The 23,020-nt window shown below is 41.3% G+C and overlaps 1 protein-coding gene, 1 long non-coding RNA gene and 1 pseudogene across 7 annotated transcripts in view; 1 reads left to right on the top strand and 2 right to left on the bottom strand.

The window, feature by feature from the left end:
- LOC129471429 (uncharacterized) overlaps positions 1-23,020 on the top strand; it is a 150,078-nt gene that overhangs the window by 17,177 nt on the left and 109,881 nt on the right. The window lies entirely within an intron of this gene.
- LOC129471422 (uncharacterized) lies at positions 5,778-7,025 on the bottom strand. The gene has a single exon (XM_063630801.1). The coding sequence runs from the start codon at positions 6,438-6,440 to the stop codon at positions 5,778-5,780; it is 663 nt and encodes a 220-aa protein (XP_063486871.1). The 5' UTR covers positions 6,441-7,025.
- Positions 21,144-22,536, bottom strand: LOC129471427 (vesicle transport through interaction with t-SNAREs homolog 1B-like; annotated as a pseudogene).

Below are 23,020 nucleotides of genomic sequence, written 5' to 3'. Positions count from 1 at the left end.
CTGTCTCTACAAAAAATTAGCCAGGCATGGTGGTGCATGCCTGTAGTCCCAGTTACATGGAAGGCTGAGGTGGGACTATTGCTTGAGCCCACAAGGTCTAGGCTGCAGTAAGCTGTGATTTTTTGACCACTGCAGTCTAGCCTGAGTGACAGAGCAGGATGCTGTCTTGAAAAATGAAAAAAATAATAAAGTAAGTAAATAGTACTGTGTTTGGGTATCACTCAGGAGCCCTGTGAATTCTATATGGCTTCTGTTTCTTACCACAGCAACAAAATTAGCTAATATTTGCATATGCTAAAACTGGTGATAAAATGATAAAGCATGAGTTAAATAAAATGCCATTTAACAGAAAATTATAATTAAGTACTTAATTGATCTTCCTTTCTGCTAGAATTTGGCTTTTAGTCAACTGAAACCTTTTGTTAATAGTGTAACAATGTGGCAAACATCAGAAAGAAGACAGCTCACAGATCCCAGCAGTAGATGTATGTTTAAAACATATGTTGAAAATTGAAAAACAATAGATTTGAGATTCCAGAATTTCCATTCCCACTATTACTTATGATGAAACTCAATAACCATGAATGCATTTTAGAAATAAATGAGGCCTTCATTCATGAAGCATTTTATGAACCTTTCCATGTAAATGCCAACTATTTTTAAATCTTGTGATTGATTACATGATGAAATGTATTCATAAGCAAGCTGGACCACTCCATAATAGTTCTAATGGTTTCTCTATTTATGTACCTTTCAAAAATAGCCACAATATAGTGAAGGAGAACTAAACAAACATGTCTTTTTAAAATATATGGGTAGTAACCACATGGAAGCATACATTAAAAGTTTCTGCTCAAGCAATGAAACCCAAACAGTCTGTAAAACAAGGGAATTGAACTAAACGATCTCTAAAGTTGTTCATTCATGGGGGGAAGAAACTATGGCTGTAACGCTAAGAACGTTTAGCCAGTGTTAAAACCTAAGTACAATTCACATGCCCTGTTATTCATGCCTTACGTGATAAATTCTTGTTTATGGAACTCAAATCTGGAGGGAAGTTAGCGAGTCTACGTAAATTTATTCCTTTGTTTTTATTAACTCATCATTCCATCTCCATATTTAATAAAGTGTTCATAATATACCAAGAGATCCTGGTTAAAGGAAGAGGCATTTTCAGAAAATTTTTTTCTTTATTTCTTTTTGTAAAGGTAGTGACAGAATTTCCAAACCTAGCTGTATGTTCCATGGTTATAATTTTGTACCATATTTATATGAAAAAAAAGAACTGACTCTTGCAGTACCTCTCTTGATTGTAATAATATCTTACATTCATATCATGCTTTACAGTTTAACAAATTATCTTTTTCAGTGTTTTAACTTCCTATCATGTTCACCACATTGGCTCTTCAAAACCTTCTCATCACTCTTTAAGTAACTAGTCTCCTTGTTCCCTCATTCATCACCTTTGATCCCCTCAGTGGCCCAGAGCTGAGTGCATGGCAGGCATTGTCATTCAGAGATGAGCAAGCTGAAGCTCAGAAAAATGAAGAAGTTCGCTGGTGGGTGGTGATGACTCAGATTACAATTTAGATTGTGTCTGTATAGTTAATTTGCAAAAAAGTTTCTGAATGAAAAGAAATCATTTGGACAACCAAAAAATGCTGACATCATTTTAGGAAAGTTGATAATTGATAGACCCACATCAAGACTATTGGCCTGGCCAGGTGGGTGGCTCACACCTGTAATCCTAGCAATTTGGGAGGCCAAGGCAGGAGGATTGCTTGAGACAACATAGTGAGACCCCATCTTTACAAAAAATTTAAAAAGGTTAGCCAGGCAGGGTGGCACACGCCTATACTCCTAGCTACTTGGTATGCTAAACTGGGAGGATAACTTGAGCCCAGGAGTTTGAGATCGCAGTGATCTATGAATATGCCACTGCACTTCAGCCTGGGCAACAGTCTGAGAGCCTTTCTCTAAAAGAATTTATTTTGAAGACCGTTGCCCCACCCACAAGCATCCATAATGACTTTTAAACAGAACTTAACATCTCTGGACATGTAGTCTTCTTGCTAGAGACAGATCACTCACATGGATTTGGATTTAGACCCTTCTGACTCCCTGTGTGGCAGGTGTGGGTAAATATAGTGTCTGGCACATAGTAGGTGCTGAAGAAATATTTGTTGAATTAATAAATGGACTTCAGAATTTTCATAAGGTCTCATTTTTTAAAAGCTATTTCTTTGGCACAATCCTCTTGAAAAACAATAAGTGCAACATGTAGCAAGAACCACAAGAATGTGTAATACTCCTTTATCCAGAAATTCTACTCCAAAGAATTTTTCATAGGGAAATAGAGTTGTTCCTCGGTATCCACAGGAGATTGGTTCCAGGACCTCCAGTGGATACCCAAATCTGCAGATGCTCATGTCCTTTATATAAAATGGTGTCATATTTGCATGTAACCTACACACATCCTCTTATATACTTCAGATCATCTCTAGATGACTTATATGCTTAATACAATGTAAATGCTATTTAGTTTCTATACTATATTGTTTTATTTGCATTATTTTTTGTTGTATTGTTGTCGTTTTGAGACAGAGTCTCACTCTGTTGCCCAGGCTGGAGTGCAGTGACACAATCTTAACTCACTGCAACCTCTGCCTCCTGGGTTCAAGCGATTCTTGTGTCTCAGCCTCTCAAGGAGCTGGGATTACAGGCATGCACCACCACATCCGGCTAATTTTTGTAATTTTAGTGGACACAGGGTTTCACAATGTTGGCAAGGCTGGTCTCAAACTCCTGGCCTTAAGTGATCCACCCTCCTTGGCCTCCCAAAGTGCTGGGATTACAGGTGTGAGACACACACCCAGCTGTATTGCTGTTTTTTTATTTTTTCAAATATTTTTGATCCATGGTTGGTTGAATCTGTTGATGTGGAACCCACAGATACAGAGGGCAAACTGTAATCCCATAAGAGTAAGAGGAATAGCCTTAAAGATGTTCCCAGTGTTATCAGTCACAGCCAAAATACTGAAACAATCTCAAAGTCCAGGATTTAGAATCTGTGAAAGGCACTGTTGCTCAGCTGTTTCTTCCCTATCACTTCCTTTGCCCTTCCTAAATGTATGGGTAGGCACATGACCTAGGGTGATCAATCAGTTTGTCCCATCTCCATAGCCCATAGTGATTGGTTTAAAGACGAGTCAATCAAAGTCCTTTCCTATGACTTTTCCTTTGGAGTTGGTTAGGAAGACCTCTTCTTTCCTCTAGGGTCTAGAACTGGAAAAATATAACCCTAACGTTCTCAGCCACATGCAGAAAGCCTAGCTGCAGTTAGACCAAGTAAGGCCTATATACAAGCAGAGACAAGAGATGAAGAGTGACAGAGACTCACCTGACACATTCCTGAAAACGTCATTGAGCCTTGGATTCAGTCACATCTAACATCTCTTCCACCTATGCCCACCCCAGTTATATGAGTCAATAAGCCTCTGTTTTTCTTAAGCCAGTTTGAGTTCTGTCACTTATAATTAAGAGTCCTGATTACCATATCCACAGAAAGGAATGGTATGTAGCCTTTGAAATAGCAATTATATGAAAACATGGAAAATGTTTATAACAAAATGTTAAATGGAAGTAAAACAAGACAAAATTATAGGTGTGTATGTATAAGTATACAAGGAAAAACGTGGATGCGTTAATAGTGAGTACTCTTTTTTTTTTTTCCTTTTTGAGATGGAGCCTCACTCTGTCGCCTAAGCTGGAGTGCAGAGGTGCGATATCGGCTCACTGCAACCTCCACCTCCCAGGTTCAAGCCATTCTCCTGCCTCAGCCTCCCGAGTAGCTGGGATTACAGGCATGTACCACCAGGACTGGCTACTTTTTGTATTTTTAGTAGAGACGAGGTTTCACCATGTTGGCCAGGCTAGTTTCGAACTCCTGACCTCAAATAATCCACCCACCTTGGCCTCACAAAGTACTGGGATTACAGGCATGAGCCACTGCACCTGGCCAACAGTGATTACTCTTGAATGGATGTGAAAGGTATAGCACTTTTCCTTTTACTTTATATACTTCTATTAAAAATATTTCAGCATGTATAATATTGCTATTTTCATTTAAAAAAAAATAAATTGTCACCCAAAAAGTACCTATTTTAGGATTACCATGATATAAACATACTAATTCACGTGGAATATAATATGAAAATAGTTACTATATTACAGTGAGATTACAGTTTGTATTAGGGTTCTCTAGAGGGACAGAACTAATAGAACTAATATACATATGAGAGTTTATTAAGCAGTATTAACTCACATGATCGCAAGGTCCCACAATAGGCCATCTGCAAGCTGAGGAGCAAGGAAGCCAGTCTGAGTCCCAAAGCTGAAGAATTTGGAGTCCAATGTTCAAGGGCAGGAAGTATCCAGCAGGGGAGAAAGATGTAGACTGTGAAGCTAAGCTAGTCTAGCCTTTTCATGGTTTTTCTCCCCCTTTATATTTGCTGGCAGCTGATTAGATGGTGCTCACCCAGATTAAGGGTAGGTCTGCCTTCCCCAGCCCACTGACTCAAATGTTAATTTCCGTTGGCAGCACCCTCACAGACACACCCAGGATCGATACTTTGTGTCCTTCAATCCAATCAAGTTGCCACTCAGTATTAACCATCACAAGTCCACCCCTTGTCAACTTGAACCTACACACATCTCCTGAGATCGTACATAATCTTCAAATAATAATAAGGTCATAATTACACCTGACATAATACAACTATCCTTTGTACAACTGGAAATGCACCAATCCCTAACCCAAATACTATTACATAAAGTTAGCAATACTTAAATGCTGACATGAAGTCTATAAATCTTATGTCATATGATAAAGGAAAAGGAAATTAAATGAAGATACTTTCTCCGTACAAGTGTATACATGCACAAACAGGTTTTTAACAAAAGAAGGAGGAAATACTCATGACAGTTACAGTCCTCGTTTCTGCAGCTGGTCACGTGGTTGTAGCTGGTATTGATGACTACTTTCTTCTACTACTCACTCTGTATTCCCTTTGCCTTCAGCAAGCACCTCAACAGGCCTTAGTTTTTTTTTCCTGATGGAGTGACCCAAACCTTCATTCCTAAAGGGTCTGGGTCATTTGTAGTCCTGCCTGGATTGGGCTGTTGTACTTTCCCATTGACCTTAATCACAGGGCATGGTAATACTAAGAGACACCCTAATGGTCTCCTGTATTCCATGCATACTCTTCCTTACCTCCGTTGTGGAGTAGTAGACTGATTTCATCTTGATAGTCCAGGTAAATCACCCCAGCTAACACTGTAACTCCCTTCTTAGCCTGTTGACTTAATGGTAGGAGGAGCCCAAAGTTAATGGAATCGTTGTTGTGTCTCCTGGTGGCAGTGTTCCTCCCTCTGGAACTAAGACCACTAGGCCAGCAGAATGTAATGTTGCAGGAACAGGAAGCAAAAGTTTTGCTAGTGGATCACTAGGGATGATGGTGAGTAGTGCCACTTCCACTTCCACCCCTTGATTCCTGGACCTGTGAAGCCTGGCTATGGGAGAAACAGTACCATATATTGGATGCTGATTCAGAGCATACATGGCCTTCTGGAGAACTTTGCCCCAGCCCTGCAAGTATTGTCACCTAGTTGGCATTGTAATTGTGACTGCAAAAAGCCATTCCACTGTTCTATCAATCCAGCTGCTTCTGGATGGTGGGGAACATGGTAAGAGCGTGAATTTCATGAGCATTAGCCCACTACTGCACTTCTTTAGCCATAAAGTGATTGCCTTGGTCAGAGACAATGCTGTGTGGAATACCATGATGGCGCATAAGGCATTCCCTGAGTCCATGGATGGTAGTCTTGGCAGAAGCATTGCGTGCAGGATAGGCAAACCCAAATCCAGAGTAAGTGTCTATTCCAGTGAGGACAAACCTCTGCCATTTCCATGATGTAAGAAGTCCAATAAAATCAACCTGCCACCAGGTAGCTGGCTGATCACCCTGAGGATTGGTGCCATATTGAGGGCTCAGTGTTGGTCTCTGCTGCTGGCAAACTGGGCACTCAGCAGTGGCTGTAGCCAGGTCGGCCTTGGTGAGTGGAAGTCCATGTTGCTGAGCCCATGCGTAACCTCCATCCCTGCCACCATGACCACTTTGTTTATGGGCCCATTGGGCGAAGACTGGGGTGGCTGGGGATGGAGGCTGAGTGGTGTCTGCAGAACAGGTCATCCTATCCACTTGATTATTAAAATCCTCCTCTGCTGAGATCATCCGTTGTTGAGCACTCACATGGGATACAAATATCTTCACAGTTTTTGACCACTCAGAGAGGTCCATCCACATCTCTTCCCCAAATTTCTTTGTCACCAATTTTCCAATCATGCTTCTTCCAAGTCCCTGACCATCCAGCCAAACCATTGGCTACAGCCCATGAGTCAGTATATAATCGCACATCTGGCCATTTCTCCTTCCATGCAAAGTGTACAACCAGGTGTACTGCTAGAACTTCTGCCCACTGGGAAGATTTCCCTTCACTGCTACCCTTCAGGGATTTCCTAGAAAGGGGCTATAGTGCTGCAGCTGTCCACTTTCGAGTGGTGCCTGCATATTGTGCAGAACCATCTGTGAACCAGGCCCTAGTCTTCTCTTCTGTCAACTGATCTTAGGGAACTCCCCATGAGGCCACCGGTGCAGGCAGGGTGGCAGAAGTGGAGACCATGGGCATTGGAGCCACTTCCTCATGTAACTTACTTGTGAATATGGGACCTGCTCAAGCCCAATCACGTATATACCACTTCCATTTGATGATAGAATGCTGCTGTGTATGACCCACTTTATGGCTAGATGGGCCAGAAAGCACCCAGTTCCTGATAGCCATTCAGGTCGCATGGTGACTTGACGACCCATAGTCAAATGTTCAGTTTCCACCAAAGCCCAGTAACAGGTCCAGAGCTGTCTCTCTAAAGGAGAGTAGTTATCTGCAGAAGAGAGCAGGGCCTTGCTCCAAAATCCTAGAGGCCTCTGCTGTGATTCACCTATGGGGGCCTGCCAGGGGCTCCAAACAGCATCCCTATCTGCCACTGACACTTCAAGCAACATCGGATCTGCTGCGTCATATGGCCCAAGTGGCAGAGCAGTTTACACAGCAGCCTGGACCTGTTGCAGAGCCTTCTCCTGTTCTGGACCTCACTCAAAACTGGCAGCCTTTCAGGTCACTCGATAAATGTGACACACCCAAATGAGGAATGGGTTGCCTCCAAAATCCAAACAGGCCCACTAGGCATTGTGCCTCTTTCATGGTTGTAGGAGGGGCCAAATGCAACAACTCATCCTTCACCTTAGAAGGAATATCTCAACAGGCCCCACACCACTGGACTCCTAGAAATTTTACTGAGGTAGAAGGTCCCTAAATTTTAGTCAGATTTATTTCCCATGCACATTTGGCGTGCACATTTCTCACCAATAAGTCCAGCATGTTTGCTACTTCTTGCTCACCGGGTCTAATCAGCATAATGTCATCAATGTAATGGACCAGCGCGATAGCTTGTGGAAGTGAAAAGTGATCAAGGTCTCTCTGAATTAGATTATGGCACAAAGCCAGAGAGTTGATATACCCCTGAGGTAGGACAGTAAAGGTATATTGCTGGCCTTCCCAGCTGAAGGCAAATTGCTTCTGGTGGGTGTTATGGACAGGAATGGAGAAAAAGGCATTTGCCAAGTCAATGGCTGCATACCAGGTACCAGGAGATGTGTTAATTTGCTCAAGCAATGAAACTACATCTGGTACAGCAGCTGCATTTGGAATCACCACTTGGTTAAGCTTATGATAATCCACTGTCATTCTCCAAGATCCATCTGTCTTCTGCACAAGCCAAATAGGAGAGTTGAACGGGGATGCGGTGGGAATCACTACCCTTATATCTTTCAAGTCCTTGATGGTGGCACTAATCTCCACAATCCCTCCAGGGATATGACATTGTTTTTAATTTACTATTTTTCTAGGTAGAGGCAGCTCTCATGGCTTCCATTTGGCCTTTCTCAGCATAATAGCTCTCACTCTACCATTCAGGGAGCCATTGTGGGCGTCCTGCTAGCTGCTAAGTATGTCTATCCCAATTATGCATTCTGGCACTGGGGAAATGACCACAGGATAAGTCCAGGGACCCACTAGACCCACCATAAGTTGAACCTGAGCTAAAACTCCATCAGTGACCTGACCTCTATAGGCATCTACTTTAACTGGAGAGCCAAAATGATGTTTTGGGTCCCCTGGAATCAATGTCACCTCAGCCAATGTCCAGTAGTCCCTGAAGTGTCTGATCATTTCCCTTTCCCCAATACATAGTTACCCGAGAAAAAGCCCAGAGGTCTCTTTGGGGAAGGATGGAAGAAAGATTAACAGCATAAATTGTCAGTAGTGTAGTGGGGTCCTTCCTCAAGGGGATCCGGCCTCCCATTTATTCGAGAGGTTCAGGGTTTGTAAACTGGCTCAAGTCTGGAAATTGATTGAGGGGCCATGATTTGCTGTTTTCATAATTCAAATTAGTCTTTTGTCCATTTGACCTAGAAGTTTCCTGCTTATATAAATTAAGTAGGAGTGCAGTAGGCTTCCTATCAATTTCACTTCTAGGAACACTGTAATTAATTAGCCAATGCAGAGCTCCACATGAGTCAGACTATTCTGATTGCTGCTTTGCCTCTGCTGTTCATTACAGTAGCTATACCCACCTTGCCTTTGACAGTTGAGTGCCACCAGTTGGCCCCTGCCATCTCGGCATCCAATTATTCCAACTGTATTTAAATTTTGTAGTTGAGTGACTGTGGTTCCTACTGTTAGATCTGACATACAGAGAAGAGCAGTTACAGGGCTCTTCAAAAATGCAGGTGCTGCCCTCACAAATCTATTTTGCAATGCACTGGTGGAGGGTATATCTTCTGCAACCTCCCAGCTGGGATGAGTAGGTCTAAAGTAACTAATCCACTCCACCATCCCAATCCCCCTAAGCCTTTGGATTCCTTCATGTATATTAAACCAAGGGAGATCAGGCATTTCCAGCTTGCTCACAGTGGGCCACCTTTTCATCCATATTTCAGCTCACCAAGCAAATATATATATATATATATATTTTTTTTTTTGAGACAGAGTTTTGCTCTTGTTGCCCAGGACAGAGTGCAATAGTGCAATCTCAGCTCACCACAATCCTCTGCCTCCCGGGTTCAAGTGATTCTCCTGCCTCAACCTCCCGAGTAGCTGGGATTACAGGCATGCGCCACCACACCAGGCTAATTTTGTTTTTTTTCTTTTTTTTTTTTTTGGTAGAGATGGGGTTTCTCCATGTTGGTCAGACTGGTCTTGAACTTCTGACCTCAGGTGATCTGCCCGCCTCGGCCTCCCTAAGTGCTGGGATTACAGGCTTGAGCCACTGTGCCTGGCTGCAAATAAACTATTAGAACCTTTTTTAACTCCCCAAGCTGCAACATTCAATGCAGATATATATAATAGGATATAAAAGGGAGTTTATTAAGTAGTAGTAACTCTCATGATCACAGGGTCCCACCATAGGCCGTCTGCAAGCTGAGGAGGAAGGAAGCCCGTCCAAATCCCAAATCTGAAGAACTTGGAGTCCAGTGTTCAAAGGCAGGAAGCATCCAGCAGGGGAGAAAGATGTAGGCTGTGAGGCTAAGCCAGTCTAGCCTTTTCATGGTTTTCTAACTCCTTTATACTTGTTGGCAGCAGATTAGATGGTTCTGATCCAGATTAAGGGTAGGTCTGCCTTCCCCAGCCCACTGACTCAAATGTTAATCTCTGTTGGTAACACCCTCACAGACACACCCAGGATCAATACTTTGCATCCTTCAATCCAGTCAAGTTGACACTCAGTATTAACCATCCCACGGTTTGTTTAAATGTTTTAGAACTTTTTTTTTTTTTTTGAGACAGAGTCTTACTCTGCCACCTGGGCTGGATTGCAGTGGTGTGATCATAGCTTACCGTAGGCTAGAACTCCTAGGCCCAAGGGATCCTCCTGCCTTAGCCTCCCTAGTAGGTGGGACTACTGATGTGTGCCACCATGCCTGGCTAATTTTTTATTTTTTAAAATTTTATTTTTTCAGCTCTTTCTCTACAGGGGATAAGACTGAATCAGGGCAATCTTAGAAGATTTGAGGCTCAGAATCTGCTTCTGAAGCTGGGAGTTAGAATCCCTGAATTCCTTTCATCACGAAAGTCTCACTATGTTGACCAGGCTGGTCTGGGACTCCTGATCTCAAGCAATCCTTCTTCCTTGGCTTCCCAAGTGCTGGGATTACAGGCATGAGTTACTGCATTGGCCCCAAAACATCTTGAGATGATTTTACTTATTACTGGCCTTTCAGTAACAAAAGAGATATTTTAAACAATAGAATGTTCAGGGCATGGTGGCTCACACCTGTAATCCCAGCACTTTGAGGGGTCAAGGCAGGAGGATCTCTTGAAGCCGGGAGTTCAAGACCAGCCTGGCAACAAAGCAAGACCCTGTCTCTACAATAAGTTAATTAATTAATTAATTAAAATAAATAAATTAAAAGTAAAAATGAGCCAGGCATTATAGCACATAACTAAAGTCCAAGCTACTTGGGAGGCTGAAGTGGGAGGCTCATCTGAGCCCAGGAGGTGATGTGTATGAGATGTTAGTGTAATTAGTAATTTATTATTCTAAAGCACTGCTTGCTGAAAGGGGGAGAAATGTAAAATTAATACAAAGTAAAATATTTCTTAATCTCAAGTGGATAAAGATCTGTTTTAGAGCTGGGCAACAATGTGAAAAATAAGTACTCTGAAAAAGTCATTTGTCTTTACCTCATTGTTTTCTTGTATAAAATGGAGATATCATAATAGCTTTCTTGACAACCTCCTAGGGTTTGTGTAGCAACTGAGACTAAAACAAGATATCTTTGGCCTATACTTTAGAGAAAAGTATATACATCAGAAGTGACCAGCTTGATGAATTTTCAAAAATTGAACATGCCCATGTACTGAATGCACAGGACAAGAAAGAGAATGTTACCATACCCCAGAAATCTCCCTCATGCCCCTTCAAATCACTAATCCTCTGCCAAAAGCATATTCTCTATCCCAGTCTCTGATACTACTGTAGATTTTGTTGGTGTTTGAACTTTATATAATGGATGCACACAGTATGTACTCTTTTATGACTGACTTCTTTGGCTCAACATTATGTTTGTGAGATTAATCCATATTGTTCTGTGGAGTTATAGATTGTTCCTTCTCCTTGCTGTATAGTATTCAATTTTATGACAATATAATAATTGATTTTTCAGCTTCTCTGTTGATAGGCATTTGAATAGTTTCCCCTTCTGGCTTTATGAATTGGAAAATAAATATATGCCTTTTTATTGGATATATACCTATAAGTGGGATTGCATAATCATGGCTTGTACATATGTTTGGCTTTAGTAGATATCACCAAACAATTATTCAAAATAGTTGGTCCAGTTAATACTCTCACAAGTAATGTATGAGATATCTGGTTGCTATGTACTTTGCCAACACTTGTTATTTTCTCTGTTGAGATTTAATATACATAAAATAATTTGGTACACCATAAATCTTCAGATGCATAGTATTTTCCAATTTTATTTTGCTAATGTATTTGTCTTTTTCAAAGTAACTTAAGATGACTAGAAGGTAACACTGTGAATCTCACTTCACTGCTTGCAGCTTTTCTTCAGATTGCTGTTACCCTCTGGGGTGGCCTTAATTAAACTATGCCTTTGTTAGTGTAAGTAAAAGTAAGCCTAATAAACAGGTCAAATTAAAATTTTCTAATGTTACTTAAGTGTTTTGCAGAAATATTAATTATGCCCTTTAGTTCTGTAGACAACAGAAACAAAATTCTAATTCATAGAACCTGGAGAAGCTATAACACAGGCCAAGAAAATTTAGCAAGCAGCACGTATACTCACTTGAAATGCAAATCTCATTTCCTATGCAGGTAGTTACCTAAACACTTAGAACAGAATTCATCTGATTTCTTTTTATGTCCACTGCCTAACTTCTCTACATCTGACTTTATGGAATCTTTTAAATAGTTCTACCCTAGATGGCTTGTTTGCTTGTTTGTTTGTTTTGGTGGGAAGGGGTGCAAATAAGATAAATGTTGGATAGAAGAGAGGAAGGGAAAACTCTATACTAAAAATGGCTATGGTTATTAGTGGACCAAGCACAGTTCTGGATCTGTTCTGCTATCAGGCAAAAATGATGAAATGCTGGGAACTCTAATGACCAGTTGTCATCTTCCTCCTCACTCTCTGCAGCTGCTGACCCTAATCTTCCTTACTGCCTCAGTCTCCCCTTCAACTTGCTTTAAGTTGATGGGATTTTGCTCTGTTGCCCTCATTTATAGAACCCCACTTCCATCAGAGAGTGTGACTCTGAGGTCCTGTTTTAATTAATTAATTAACAAAACATATTCACAAAATACCTTTTATGTGCCCAAGAAAGAGAACTCAGAGGTAAGTAAGAGCCAGTCTGCCTTTAAATAGTTCACAGGCTAGTGAAAGAGACAGTACATATCTGGCTATAAGTACTAAAATAGCAATAATAAAGCATTATATAAACATAAAAGGACTTTGTTATACAAGTGGATATAGCACAATGCGGAGAAAAATATTTCATTCTCCCTCCCTCTGCAGTTTCATTTTATTTTGTTACCTCAGTCTCAGGTTACAATTACAGTTATTTAAGTGGAAAGAAACCAAAATCTGCAAAAGATATGAATGTAGTATCTATGATGGAAAATGCTTGTCTTTTATATTCTTGTTTCTTTGCTTTGGGTATTTGTTTTAGTTTTTCGAAAAAAAATTTTTTTGGCCTGTTTTCACAGTTCTTTCTGAAAATCACTGATGATTCCTATACTAAAAGCTCATGAGCTATCTTCTACTTGGCTTCACTTCTTTTCTGTTTGTTTGTTTGAGACAGGGTCTCACTCTGTCACCCAGACTGCAATGCAGTGGTGTGATCGACCATAGCTCACTGTAGGGTTGGACTCCTGGGCTCAAGCAATCCTCCCACCTCAGCCTCCCAAAGTGCTGGGATTACAAGGGTGAGCCATCACACCTGGCCTTGGTCATTTCTGATACATTATTTCCATCAGGCCCGACTTTTGCCTTTTCAGAGTGTCTCCTTCAGTTTTTCCCCCTTGTTTCCTTTTTATCTTCCCTCTCTTTTTTTTTTAGCATTCCTTACTTTTTTGGATTTGTTTATTTTGTTTTGCTTCTGCAGAGCAGGCTTCCTAAGAATCAGTTGAAATATTTCTTGTCACTTTTTCTCTGTCTTCAATCTAGATGACTTCTAACACCTTGCGCTTATTTTCTGAAAGACTTTCTTTCATATGCCTTTATTTTCCAACTTAGTCAATGTTATCTGATCCTCTGCATGGCTTAATTGCTGTTTCAAATGAACCTAGCTGTCACATGGTGTGGAGAGTGAATAGCTCACCTCTAGTTCTTGTCCTTCTCCACTCAGGCTCAGAAGCTTCTCCAATCCGGTTGTTCATCAGCCTGTGAACTATTTAAAGGCAGACTGGCTCTTACTTACCTCTGAGTTCTCTTTCTTGGGCACATAAAAGGTATTTTGTGAATATGTTTTGTTAATTAATTAATTAAAACAGGACCTCAGAGTCACACTCTCTGATGGAAGTGGGGTTCTATAAATGAGGGCAACAGAGCAAAATCCCATCAACTTAAAGCAAGTTGAAGGGGAGACTGAGGCAGTAAGGAAGATTAGGGTCAGCAGCTGCAGAGAGTGAGGAGGAAGATGACAACTGGTCATTAGAGTTCCCAGCATTTCATCATTTTTGCCTGATAGCAGAACAGATCCAGAACTGTGCTTGGTCCACTAATAACCATAGCCATTTTTAGTATGAGTTTTCCCTTCCTCTCTTCTATCCAACATTTATCTTATTTATCCATCTTCAGTCCTCCTATTCATAGGCTTATTACATATATTTGAGAAGAATTTAATGGACATTTTCTCTTTATTCCTCCATATGTGCAAAAATAAAAGACTAACAGTTGAGCAGGTTGGTAGAGTGTATACTCATGGGTCTCAAACCTTAACGTGCATAGGAATCACTGGGGTATTCTAAAGGCAGATTTCCAGGCCTTGTTCTTAGAGACTTTGATTTGGTAGCTCCGGCCCAGGGCCTAGGAATCTGCATTTAACAAGCAACTCAGTTGCTTCTGATAGACATAGTTCTAGGACCTAATTTTGAGAAACTTCACTGTGCTGTAAACCCTTTAATGTATTCCCATTTAATAGCCATACAGGTAATGTATAGCTTTGAAAGGAGGCAAATCTGTCCCTGGCCCGTTTCTTCATGCAGACAGGCATTACCAGCAGATTTTTTTTTCTTTTTAAATTAATATACTTTATTTTTTAGAGAAATTTTAGATTTATAGAAAAATTGAATGGAAAATCCAGAGGGTTCCTAGACTGCTTAAAGAGTCCCCTATGCTGTACCTATTCATGTTTCTTCCCTCCCCCAAAGCCCTGGCAATCACTAATCTTTTTACTGTCTCCATAGTTTTGTCTTTTCCGGAATTTCACATAGTTGGAGTTATACAGGATGCAGCCTATTCAGATTGGCTTCTTTCATTTAGCAATATGCATTTAAGTTTATTTTGTGTCTTTTCATGGCTTGATAGGGTGTTTCTTTTTATTACTGAATTGGAAAAAATTGAATGAATAATATTCCTTTGTATGAAATTTGCCACAGTTCATCAGTTCACCTATTGAAGGACATCTTGGTGTTTCCAAGTGTTGGCAATTATAACTAAAGCAGCTATACACATTCAGGTGTAGGTTTTTGTGTGGACGTAAGTTTTCAACTCATTTAGGCAACCAAGGAGCACAATTGCTGGGTAGTATGGTAAGATTAGCTTTGTAGGAAACTGCCAAACTCTCTTCCAAAGGGGTTGTAACATTTTGCATTCTGACTAACAATGAATGAGAGTTCCTGTTGCTCTGCATGCTCTCCAGCATCTGGTCACATAGTGTTTTTCTTTAGCCATTCTAAGAGTTATGTAGTCACATCTCATTGTTATTTTAATTTAAAATTCCCTAATGACATATGATGTTGAGCATCCTTTTTTTTTTGAGATGGCGTTTCACCATGTTTCCCAGAGTGGTCTCGAACTCCTGAGCTAAAATAATCCTCTTGCTTCAGCCGCATGAGCCACCATGCCTGGACAGCAGTTGTAAATTTTAATGAAGTCCAACTATCAATTTTTTTCATGGATCATGATCTGATGTTTTGTCTAAAAACTTATCACCACTAAACCCAAGATCAGTTAGATTTTTTCCTCAGTTATCTTATATGAGTTTAATAGTTTTCCATTTTATATTTAGGTCTACGATCCATTTTGAGTTAATTTTTGTGAAGCTGTTCTTTTCAAAGGGAAATACTGAGCGACTCTAGCATTGCTGGCACCCTCTTCTCCTCCAACTTTTCCCTCCTACTTTTTTCAATAGAAAATTTAAAACACATACAAAAATGGGGGGAAATAGTATAATGAACCCCCAGGTAACAATAGTCCACCTTCAAAAAGTCTTAACATTTTACCAATTTTATTTCATCAATTACCCTACCAGCATTTCTTTATTTATTTGTTTTTGGTAGAATTTTTATTTATTTATTTTTTTGAGACAGAGTCTTGCTCTGTTGCCCAGGCTGGAGTGCAGTGGTGCAATCTCGGCTCACTGCAACCTCTGCTTCCTGGGTTTAAGCGATTCTCCTGCCTCAGCCTCTCAATCAGCTGGGATTACAGGCGCCTGCCACCACGTCTGGCTAATTTTTGTACTTTTAGCAGAGACGGGGTTTCACTGTGTTGGTCAGGCTGGTCTCAAACTCCTGACCTCAAGTAATCCACCCTCCTCAGCCTCCCAAGGTGCTGGGATTACAGGCATGAGCCATGGCGCCCGGCCTGCTGGAATTTTGTAAAGCAAATTCTAAACATCATCACTTCACCCATAAATATTTCAGTACAAGCACACCTTGGAAATAGTACAAATTTGGTTCCAGACCACTGCAATAAAGCAAATATTACAATAAAATAAGTCACACACCTTTTTTTGGTTTCCCATTGCATATAAAAGTTATTTCTGTGCTATACTGTAATCTATTAAGTATGCAATAGCACAATGTCTAAAAAATGCGTATACCTTAACTAAAAAATACTTGATTGCAAAAAAATGCTAACAATCATCTCAACCTTCAGCAAGTCATACTCTTTTTTTTGGTGTATGACTTGCTGGTGGAGGGTCTTGCCTCCATGTTGGTGGCTGAAGACTGATCAGGGTGGTGGTTGCTGAAGGTTGGGGTTGCTGTCATATTTTTTTTTTTTTTTGAGACAGAGTCCCACTGTGTTGCCTATTCTCGAGTGCAGGGGCGTGATCTCTGCTCACTGCAACCTCTGCCTCCCAGGTTCAAGCGATTCTTCTGCCTCAGCCTCCCAAGTATCTGGGACTACAGGCGCATGCCACCACACCCAACTAGGTTTTGTATTTTTACTAGAGACGGGGTTTCACCATATTGGCCAGGCTGGTCTTGAACTCCTGACCTTGTGATCTGCCCGCCTTGACCTCCCAAAGTGCTGGGATTACAGGCATGACCCACCGTGCCCATCAGCTGTCATAATTTTTGAAAAGAAGATGACAAAGAAGTTTGCTGCATCAATGAACTCTTCCTTTCATGAAAGATTTCCCTGAAACATGTGATGCTGTATGATACCATTTTACTCACAGTATAACCTCTTTCAAAACTGGAGTCAATACTCTCAAATCCTGCTACTATTTTATCAACTAAGTGTAGGTAATATTCTAGATCCTCTGTTGTCATTTCAACAATGTTAACAGCACCTTCACCAGGAGTAGATTCCATCTCAAGAAACACTGTCTTTGCTCATCCATAGGAAGCAATTCATCATCCATTCAAGTTTCATCATGAGACTGCAGCAATTCAGTTCCATCTTCAGATTCCACTTCTAATTATAGTTCTCTTGCTATTTCTACCACACCTTCAGTTACTTCCTCCACTGAAGTCATCTGTGAAAGCTGGGATCAACTTCTTCCAAATTCCTGTTAAGGTTGATATTTTAATCTTCTCCCATGAATCATACATGTTCTTAATGGCATCTAGAATGGTGAATTCTTTCCAGAAGGCTTTTGATTTACTTTGCCCATATCCATCAGAGGAATCGCTATCTATGGTAGCTATAGCTTTACAAAATGTATTTCTTTTTTTTTTTTTGAGACAGGGTCTAACTCCCATCACTCAGGCTGGAATGCAGTGGCACCGTCATTGCTCACTGTAGCCTTGACCTCTGGGGTTCAGGTGATCCTCCCACCTCAGCCTCTGAATAGCTGGGACTACAGGTGCCTGCAACCACACCAAGCTAGTTTTTGTATTTTTAGTAGAGACAGGGTTTCACCACGTTGCCCAGGCTGGTCTTGAACTCCTGAGCTCAAACAATCTGCTCATATCAACATCCCAAAGTGCTGGGATTACAGGCATGAGCTACTGTGCCTGGTCACAAAATATATTTCCTAAATAATAAGACTTGAAAGTCAAAATTACTCCTTGATCCATGGACTGCAGGATGGAGTTTGTGTTAGCAGGCGTGAAAACAACATTAATCTCTGTACATGTCCATCAGAGCTCTTGTGTGATCAGCAGCATTGGTCAATGAGCAATAACATTTTGAAAGTGATTTTTTTTTCCTGAGTAGGTCTCAACAGTGGGCTTTAAAGACTGAGTAAACCATGCTGTAAACAGAGGTGCTGTCATGTAGGCCTTTTATTTCATCTATACAGCACAAGCAGAATAGATTTGGGATAATTCTTAAAGGCACTAAGATTTTCAGAATAATAAGTGAATATTGGCTTCAACTTAATAAGCAGGTGGATCACCTGAGGTCAGGAGTTCAAGACCAGCCTGGCCAATATGGCAAAACCCCATCTCTACTAAAAATACAAAAATTAGTTGGGTGTGGTGGCAAGCACCTATAATCCCAGCTACTCAGGAGGCTGAGGGAGGAGAATCGCTTGAACCTAGGAGGCAGAAGTTGCAGTGAGCCAAGATCATGCCACTGCACTCCAGCCTGGGCAAACGAGTGAGACTCCATCTCAAAAAAAAGTCATCAGCTGCTTTAGCCCTTAACAAGAGAGCCAGCTAGTCCTTTGACACTTTGAAACTAGGTATTGATTTCTCCTCTCTACCTATGAAAGTCCTAGACAGTGTCTTCTTTCAATAGAAGGCTGTTTTATCTATGCTGAAAATTTGTTGTTTAGTGTAGCCACTTTCATCCATTATCTTAGCTCGATCTTCTGGATAACTTGCTGCAGCTTCTACATCAGCACTTCCTGCTTCACCTTGCACTTTTATGTTCTGGAGATGGCCCCTTCCTCTTTCTGTCTTCCTTCCTTCCTTCCTTTCTTCTTTCCTTTCTTCCTTCCTTTCCTTCCTTTCCTTTCCTCCCTCCCTCCCTTCCTTCCTTTGTTTCCTCTCTTTCTCTCTTTCTTTCTTTCCTTCTTTTTTTGACAAGTGTCGGGCTCTGTCACCCAGGCTGGAGTGCAGTGGCACAATCTTGGCTCACTGCAACCTCCACCTCCCGGGCTCAAGCCATCCTCCCACCTCAGCCTCTTGAGTAGTTGGAACTACAGCCATGTGCCAGTACATCCAGCTAAATTTTTATTTTTTTGTAAAGAAGTCTTGCCATGTTTCCCAGACTGGTCTCAAACTCCTGAGCTCAAGCAATCTGCCTGCCTCAGCCTCCCAAAGTGCTGGGATTATAGGCATGAGCCACCATGCCTGATGGCACCAACCTCTGCTAGCTTCCAGCTTTTCTTCTGCAGCTTCCTCACCTCTCTCAGCCTTCATAGAATTGAAGAGAGTTGGGACCTTGCACTGGATTAGGTTTTGGCTTAAGGGAATGTTGTGGCTGGTTTGATCTTCTATTGAGACCACGAAAACCTTCTCCCTATCAGCAGTAAGACTGTTACATTTTCTTATCATTCATGTGTTCACCGGAGTAGCACTTTTAATTTCCTTCAATAACTTTTCCTTTGCATTCACAATTTGGCTAACTGGCACAAGAGGCCTAGCTTTCAGTGTATGTCTGCTTTCAGTATGCCTTCCGCACTAAGCTTAATCATTTCTAGCTTTTGATTTAAAATGAGAATCATATAACTCTCCCTTTTACTTGAACACTTAGAAGCCCTTGTAGAGTTATTAATTGGCCTAACTTCATTGTTGTTATGTCTCAGGGAATAGGGAGGCCTGAGAAGAGGGAGAGAGATGGGGGAATGGCCAACTGGTGGAGCAGATGGAACACACACAACATTTATTCATAAGTTCACTGTCACATGGGCATGGTTTGCGTTGCCCCAAAGCAACTACAATAGTCACATCGAAATCACTGATTACAGATCATCATAACAGATACAATAATAATGAAAAAGCTTGAAATATTGTGAGAATTACCAAAAGGTGACACAGAGACATGAAGTGAGCACATGCTGTTGGAAAAATGGCACTGATAGACTTGCTCCATGCAGAGTTGCCACAAAACTTCAATTTATAAAAAGCACAATATCTGCTAATGTCAATAAAGTGGAATGCATTGAAACTAGTTATCCCTGTATTTATCGCTAATTAAAAAATATAAAAATACAACTATAACCACAATATGATTATCATACCAAATTAACAACAATTGCTAATAGCATCTAACTCCTAGTCTATTTAAATATCTCTCTTGGTCTGATGTCTCATAATCCTTTCTAAACACATAATACTATTGGCTTCAGGCTGCCCCCAGTAGACATCTTTTCCCTTACATTCTCTTTATTCCTATACTTCATCGGGACTGAGGGACCAGGATTTTTCAAACAATATACCAGCTTCTCTAGAGGCTTTGACTTGGGCTGCTGACAGAGAAATCTTTATTAAATCCTTGGGAGTGATATTATTCAAGAGACACACAAGGGAGATGAGTGATGAGAAGAGGAGGTGCTATTAGGAAAGTGGCCCCAGGACATCAGATTTATCACAGAATCCTTTCCATGAGTCAGTTAATCTTTTCCATTTTAGTTTCAGGGAGGATATTTAACCCCATGGAATTAGGAGTTCTTTCCTACTTTTGCCAGACTGCTAAAGCCAATGAATATTCAAGTGAAACCTTATCCAAATTTGGGGCTCTGCTGACCACTGAGGACCCTTTGTCTGAGTTATTGCTCCTGAAATCTTCACACAGCTGTCTCTGGAGAGAGAAATATAGGGGCCAAGTTTCTTGGATGAGCTGCAGTCAGTTTTCCAAGGATATGGTTGATCCCAGAAAATACACAGCTAATTTATAAGACACTAGGAAGAAGGCAGCTGCCTTGAGGATAGCATATTGAGGATTCCAGAGGTCAAAAACTGACCTTAGTCTATATGGGACACTCTCACTAGTATGAGCCAAAGAAGCCTGCATGAAGCTATAGGCCATCTAAAAATCCCTGATGATGCAAAAGAGGTCAAAGATGAACATCTTGAAATACAGACTGTTTCTGTATTGGCTGAGAGACTGATGGTATCTCATCTGGCTGGAAGGAAGTCAAGGAGTCAGGAACTCCTTCCTTCTAGTGGTCCTGATCCTGGGATTTAACCATTATTTTCAGTTTAACAAATATATATATATTCTTCTTATGGAAGAAGAAGATTGTTTCCACGGTCTTTGAGTCCGTAGAAGCCAATAAACCACGTTAAACACAGCCTCAGATTATCCGTCTTCCTTCTTCTTAATGTCTCTGCAAGATCATGCATTATCTCATAGGATTGGTATGTGACAGATTCTATTTTGAGTCTTCCGATGATTCCTTCATTTAGTCTTTCTGAGAACCAGAGTTCAGAAGAATCTGTGCAACTGGGAGTTGCCCCCAGTTCACTAGATCTTGCAGTCCTAATTTCAAAGAGGTCAGTGTCTTTTAAAGGGCCATGTGGAGGCTCCCATGTATTTAGGAGAATGAATTCCTTGTGCTAAGAAGTTATCTACACAGCATCCTTGATAGAGTTCTGTTCGGTGATGTAGTGACATAAGTTGTCTCTGACTGAAGAACTTTTTGAATGCTTAAATAATGGGACTATTTTAGTGAACCCAATAAACCCAAGTTAATAAAACTCTCCATTGATAGGGAGACGGTTCATTCCCAATGAAACTAGCAAGACTTTTTAGAAGATGCTGCAGCTTTCAGCTGCAGCCATCATCATGCTATCTTCTTTACTGATATTTGGCTTGTTCAAATGGTTATTGCACGTGTAATTACCCACTCAAAAAGGGCTTTTCATATCTGCCATTCCAAACTCCAGGCATGGCACATTGATCTTGAGTGTCTGTGGGGGGTTAAAGTAGTAAATGGTTAAGCTCTACACTTAAAAATGATTAAAGTGGTAAGTACATACATTTACCACTTTAACCTTTTTTTTTTTTTTTAAAGAAGTCATAAACAGCATTTATTACCTTGGTATATCATACTGGTCTTGTTGCTGTTCCTTCTCATTTAAGTGGCTTTCCATCTTTCCTCCCTCCTCCCACAGTCTGGCTACACAGTTCATCCCTGAACTGTTAGCCCACAGCAGCAATATGCTTATTCCATCCACATCCCTAACATCATGCATTCACAAAGTCAAAGTTCTGGTCCACAAACCCCTCCCTAAAGGAAGTTTAATGGTTGCAAAAGAATTTGTAGTAAACCAGGCCCCCCAGGATGGCAAGCTCCGGTAAGATGATGATGGAAAGCAGCAGCTTGTTGGTTGTCACTTTTCTGGACATTGAACGGAGAATCTTTCGACTGTTGCTCAAGTTTTCTCTTGTGTTTACCAGTCTACTCTTGGTGCGTTCTAACTGGTCTCGCTGTTCTCCCAGCTCTTCTATGATTTCTGAGCCAATCCGGTCAGTCTCCATGGCAATCTGATGAGAACGTTCAGTACTTTGGGTGGCCTGTTTCAGGCTTTCATTGCCTTGCGGAAGCATTGCCCTTTGAGACTGTAAGCTGATTCATATGCTCATTCTCTACAGCATATATGCCATATATCATGTCTCCTCGGCCTCCAGGTGTGGCTGTCAAAGGTGTGCTTCTCACCTCCCAATGGAATTTGGCAAGGTCCTTCTGCTGGTTTCGAAGCTTAGACATCATGGGGTTACAGAAAGACGGGGGTGCATAACGTAGCTCCTCTTCCATCTCTGCCAACGTTTCATTTGCTTCCTGTTGCTTTTCATCAAAATCCCTGTTTAACTTCTTCTCTTCGGTCCCCACCGCCCCCAGCAGCCGCTCGGCACCCCTTGTAGGTCTTCATGGAGGCTGCGGAAGATCTCGTACAGCTTCTCGAAATGCTCTGAGGAGGCGGCGAAAGTGGCCATGGCGCAGGCCGCGCTCTAGCAGTGGCCACCGAGATCGGGGCGCTGGGCCCTCTCATAGCCCGGGGGTCAGCTGCCAAGCCCCGTGACCATCATGGCGACCGCCGCGCCACTGCAGCCCAGGACCGCTTTAACCATTTTTAAGTATAGAGTTCAGTGGCATTAAGTATATTCACATGGTTGTACAACCATCACCATTGTCCACCTTCAAACTCTTTTCAGCTTGCGATACTGAAACTTTACATCCGTTAAACAACTCCTCATTCTCCCCTTCCTCTGCCCCTGGTAATCATCTCTGTTCCACTTTCTTTCTCCATGAATTTTAGGGTACCTCATATAAGTGGCATAGTATAGCATTTGTTTTTATGTGACTGGCTTATTTCACTTAGCATAATTTTTGTCTTTTTTTTTTCGAGACAGAGTCTCACTCTGTCGCCCAGGCTGAAGTGGAGTGGCACGGTATCTGCTCACTGCAAGTTCCACCTCCCAGGTTGACGCTCTTATCCTGCCTCAGCCTCCCAAGTAGCTGGGACTACAGGCGC

This window comes from Symphalangus syndactylus, chromosome 21 (assembly GCF_028878055.3).
Source record: "Symphalangus syndactylus isolate Jambi chromosome 21, NHGRI_mSymSyn1-v2.1_pri, whole genome shotgun sequence".
Taxonomy (NCBI): Eukaryota; Metazoa; Chordata; class Mammalia; order Primates; family Hylobatidae; genus Symphalangus; species Symphalangus syndactylus.
Note: the sequence above shows the minus strand (reverse complement) of the source record. Positions and strands in the feature narration are given on the sequence as shown.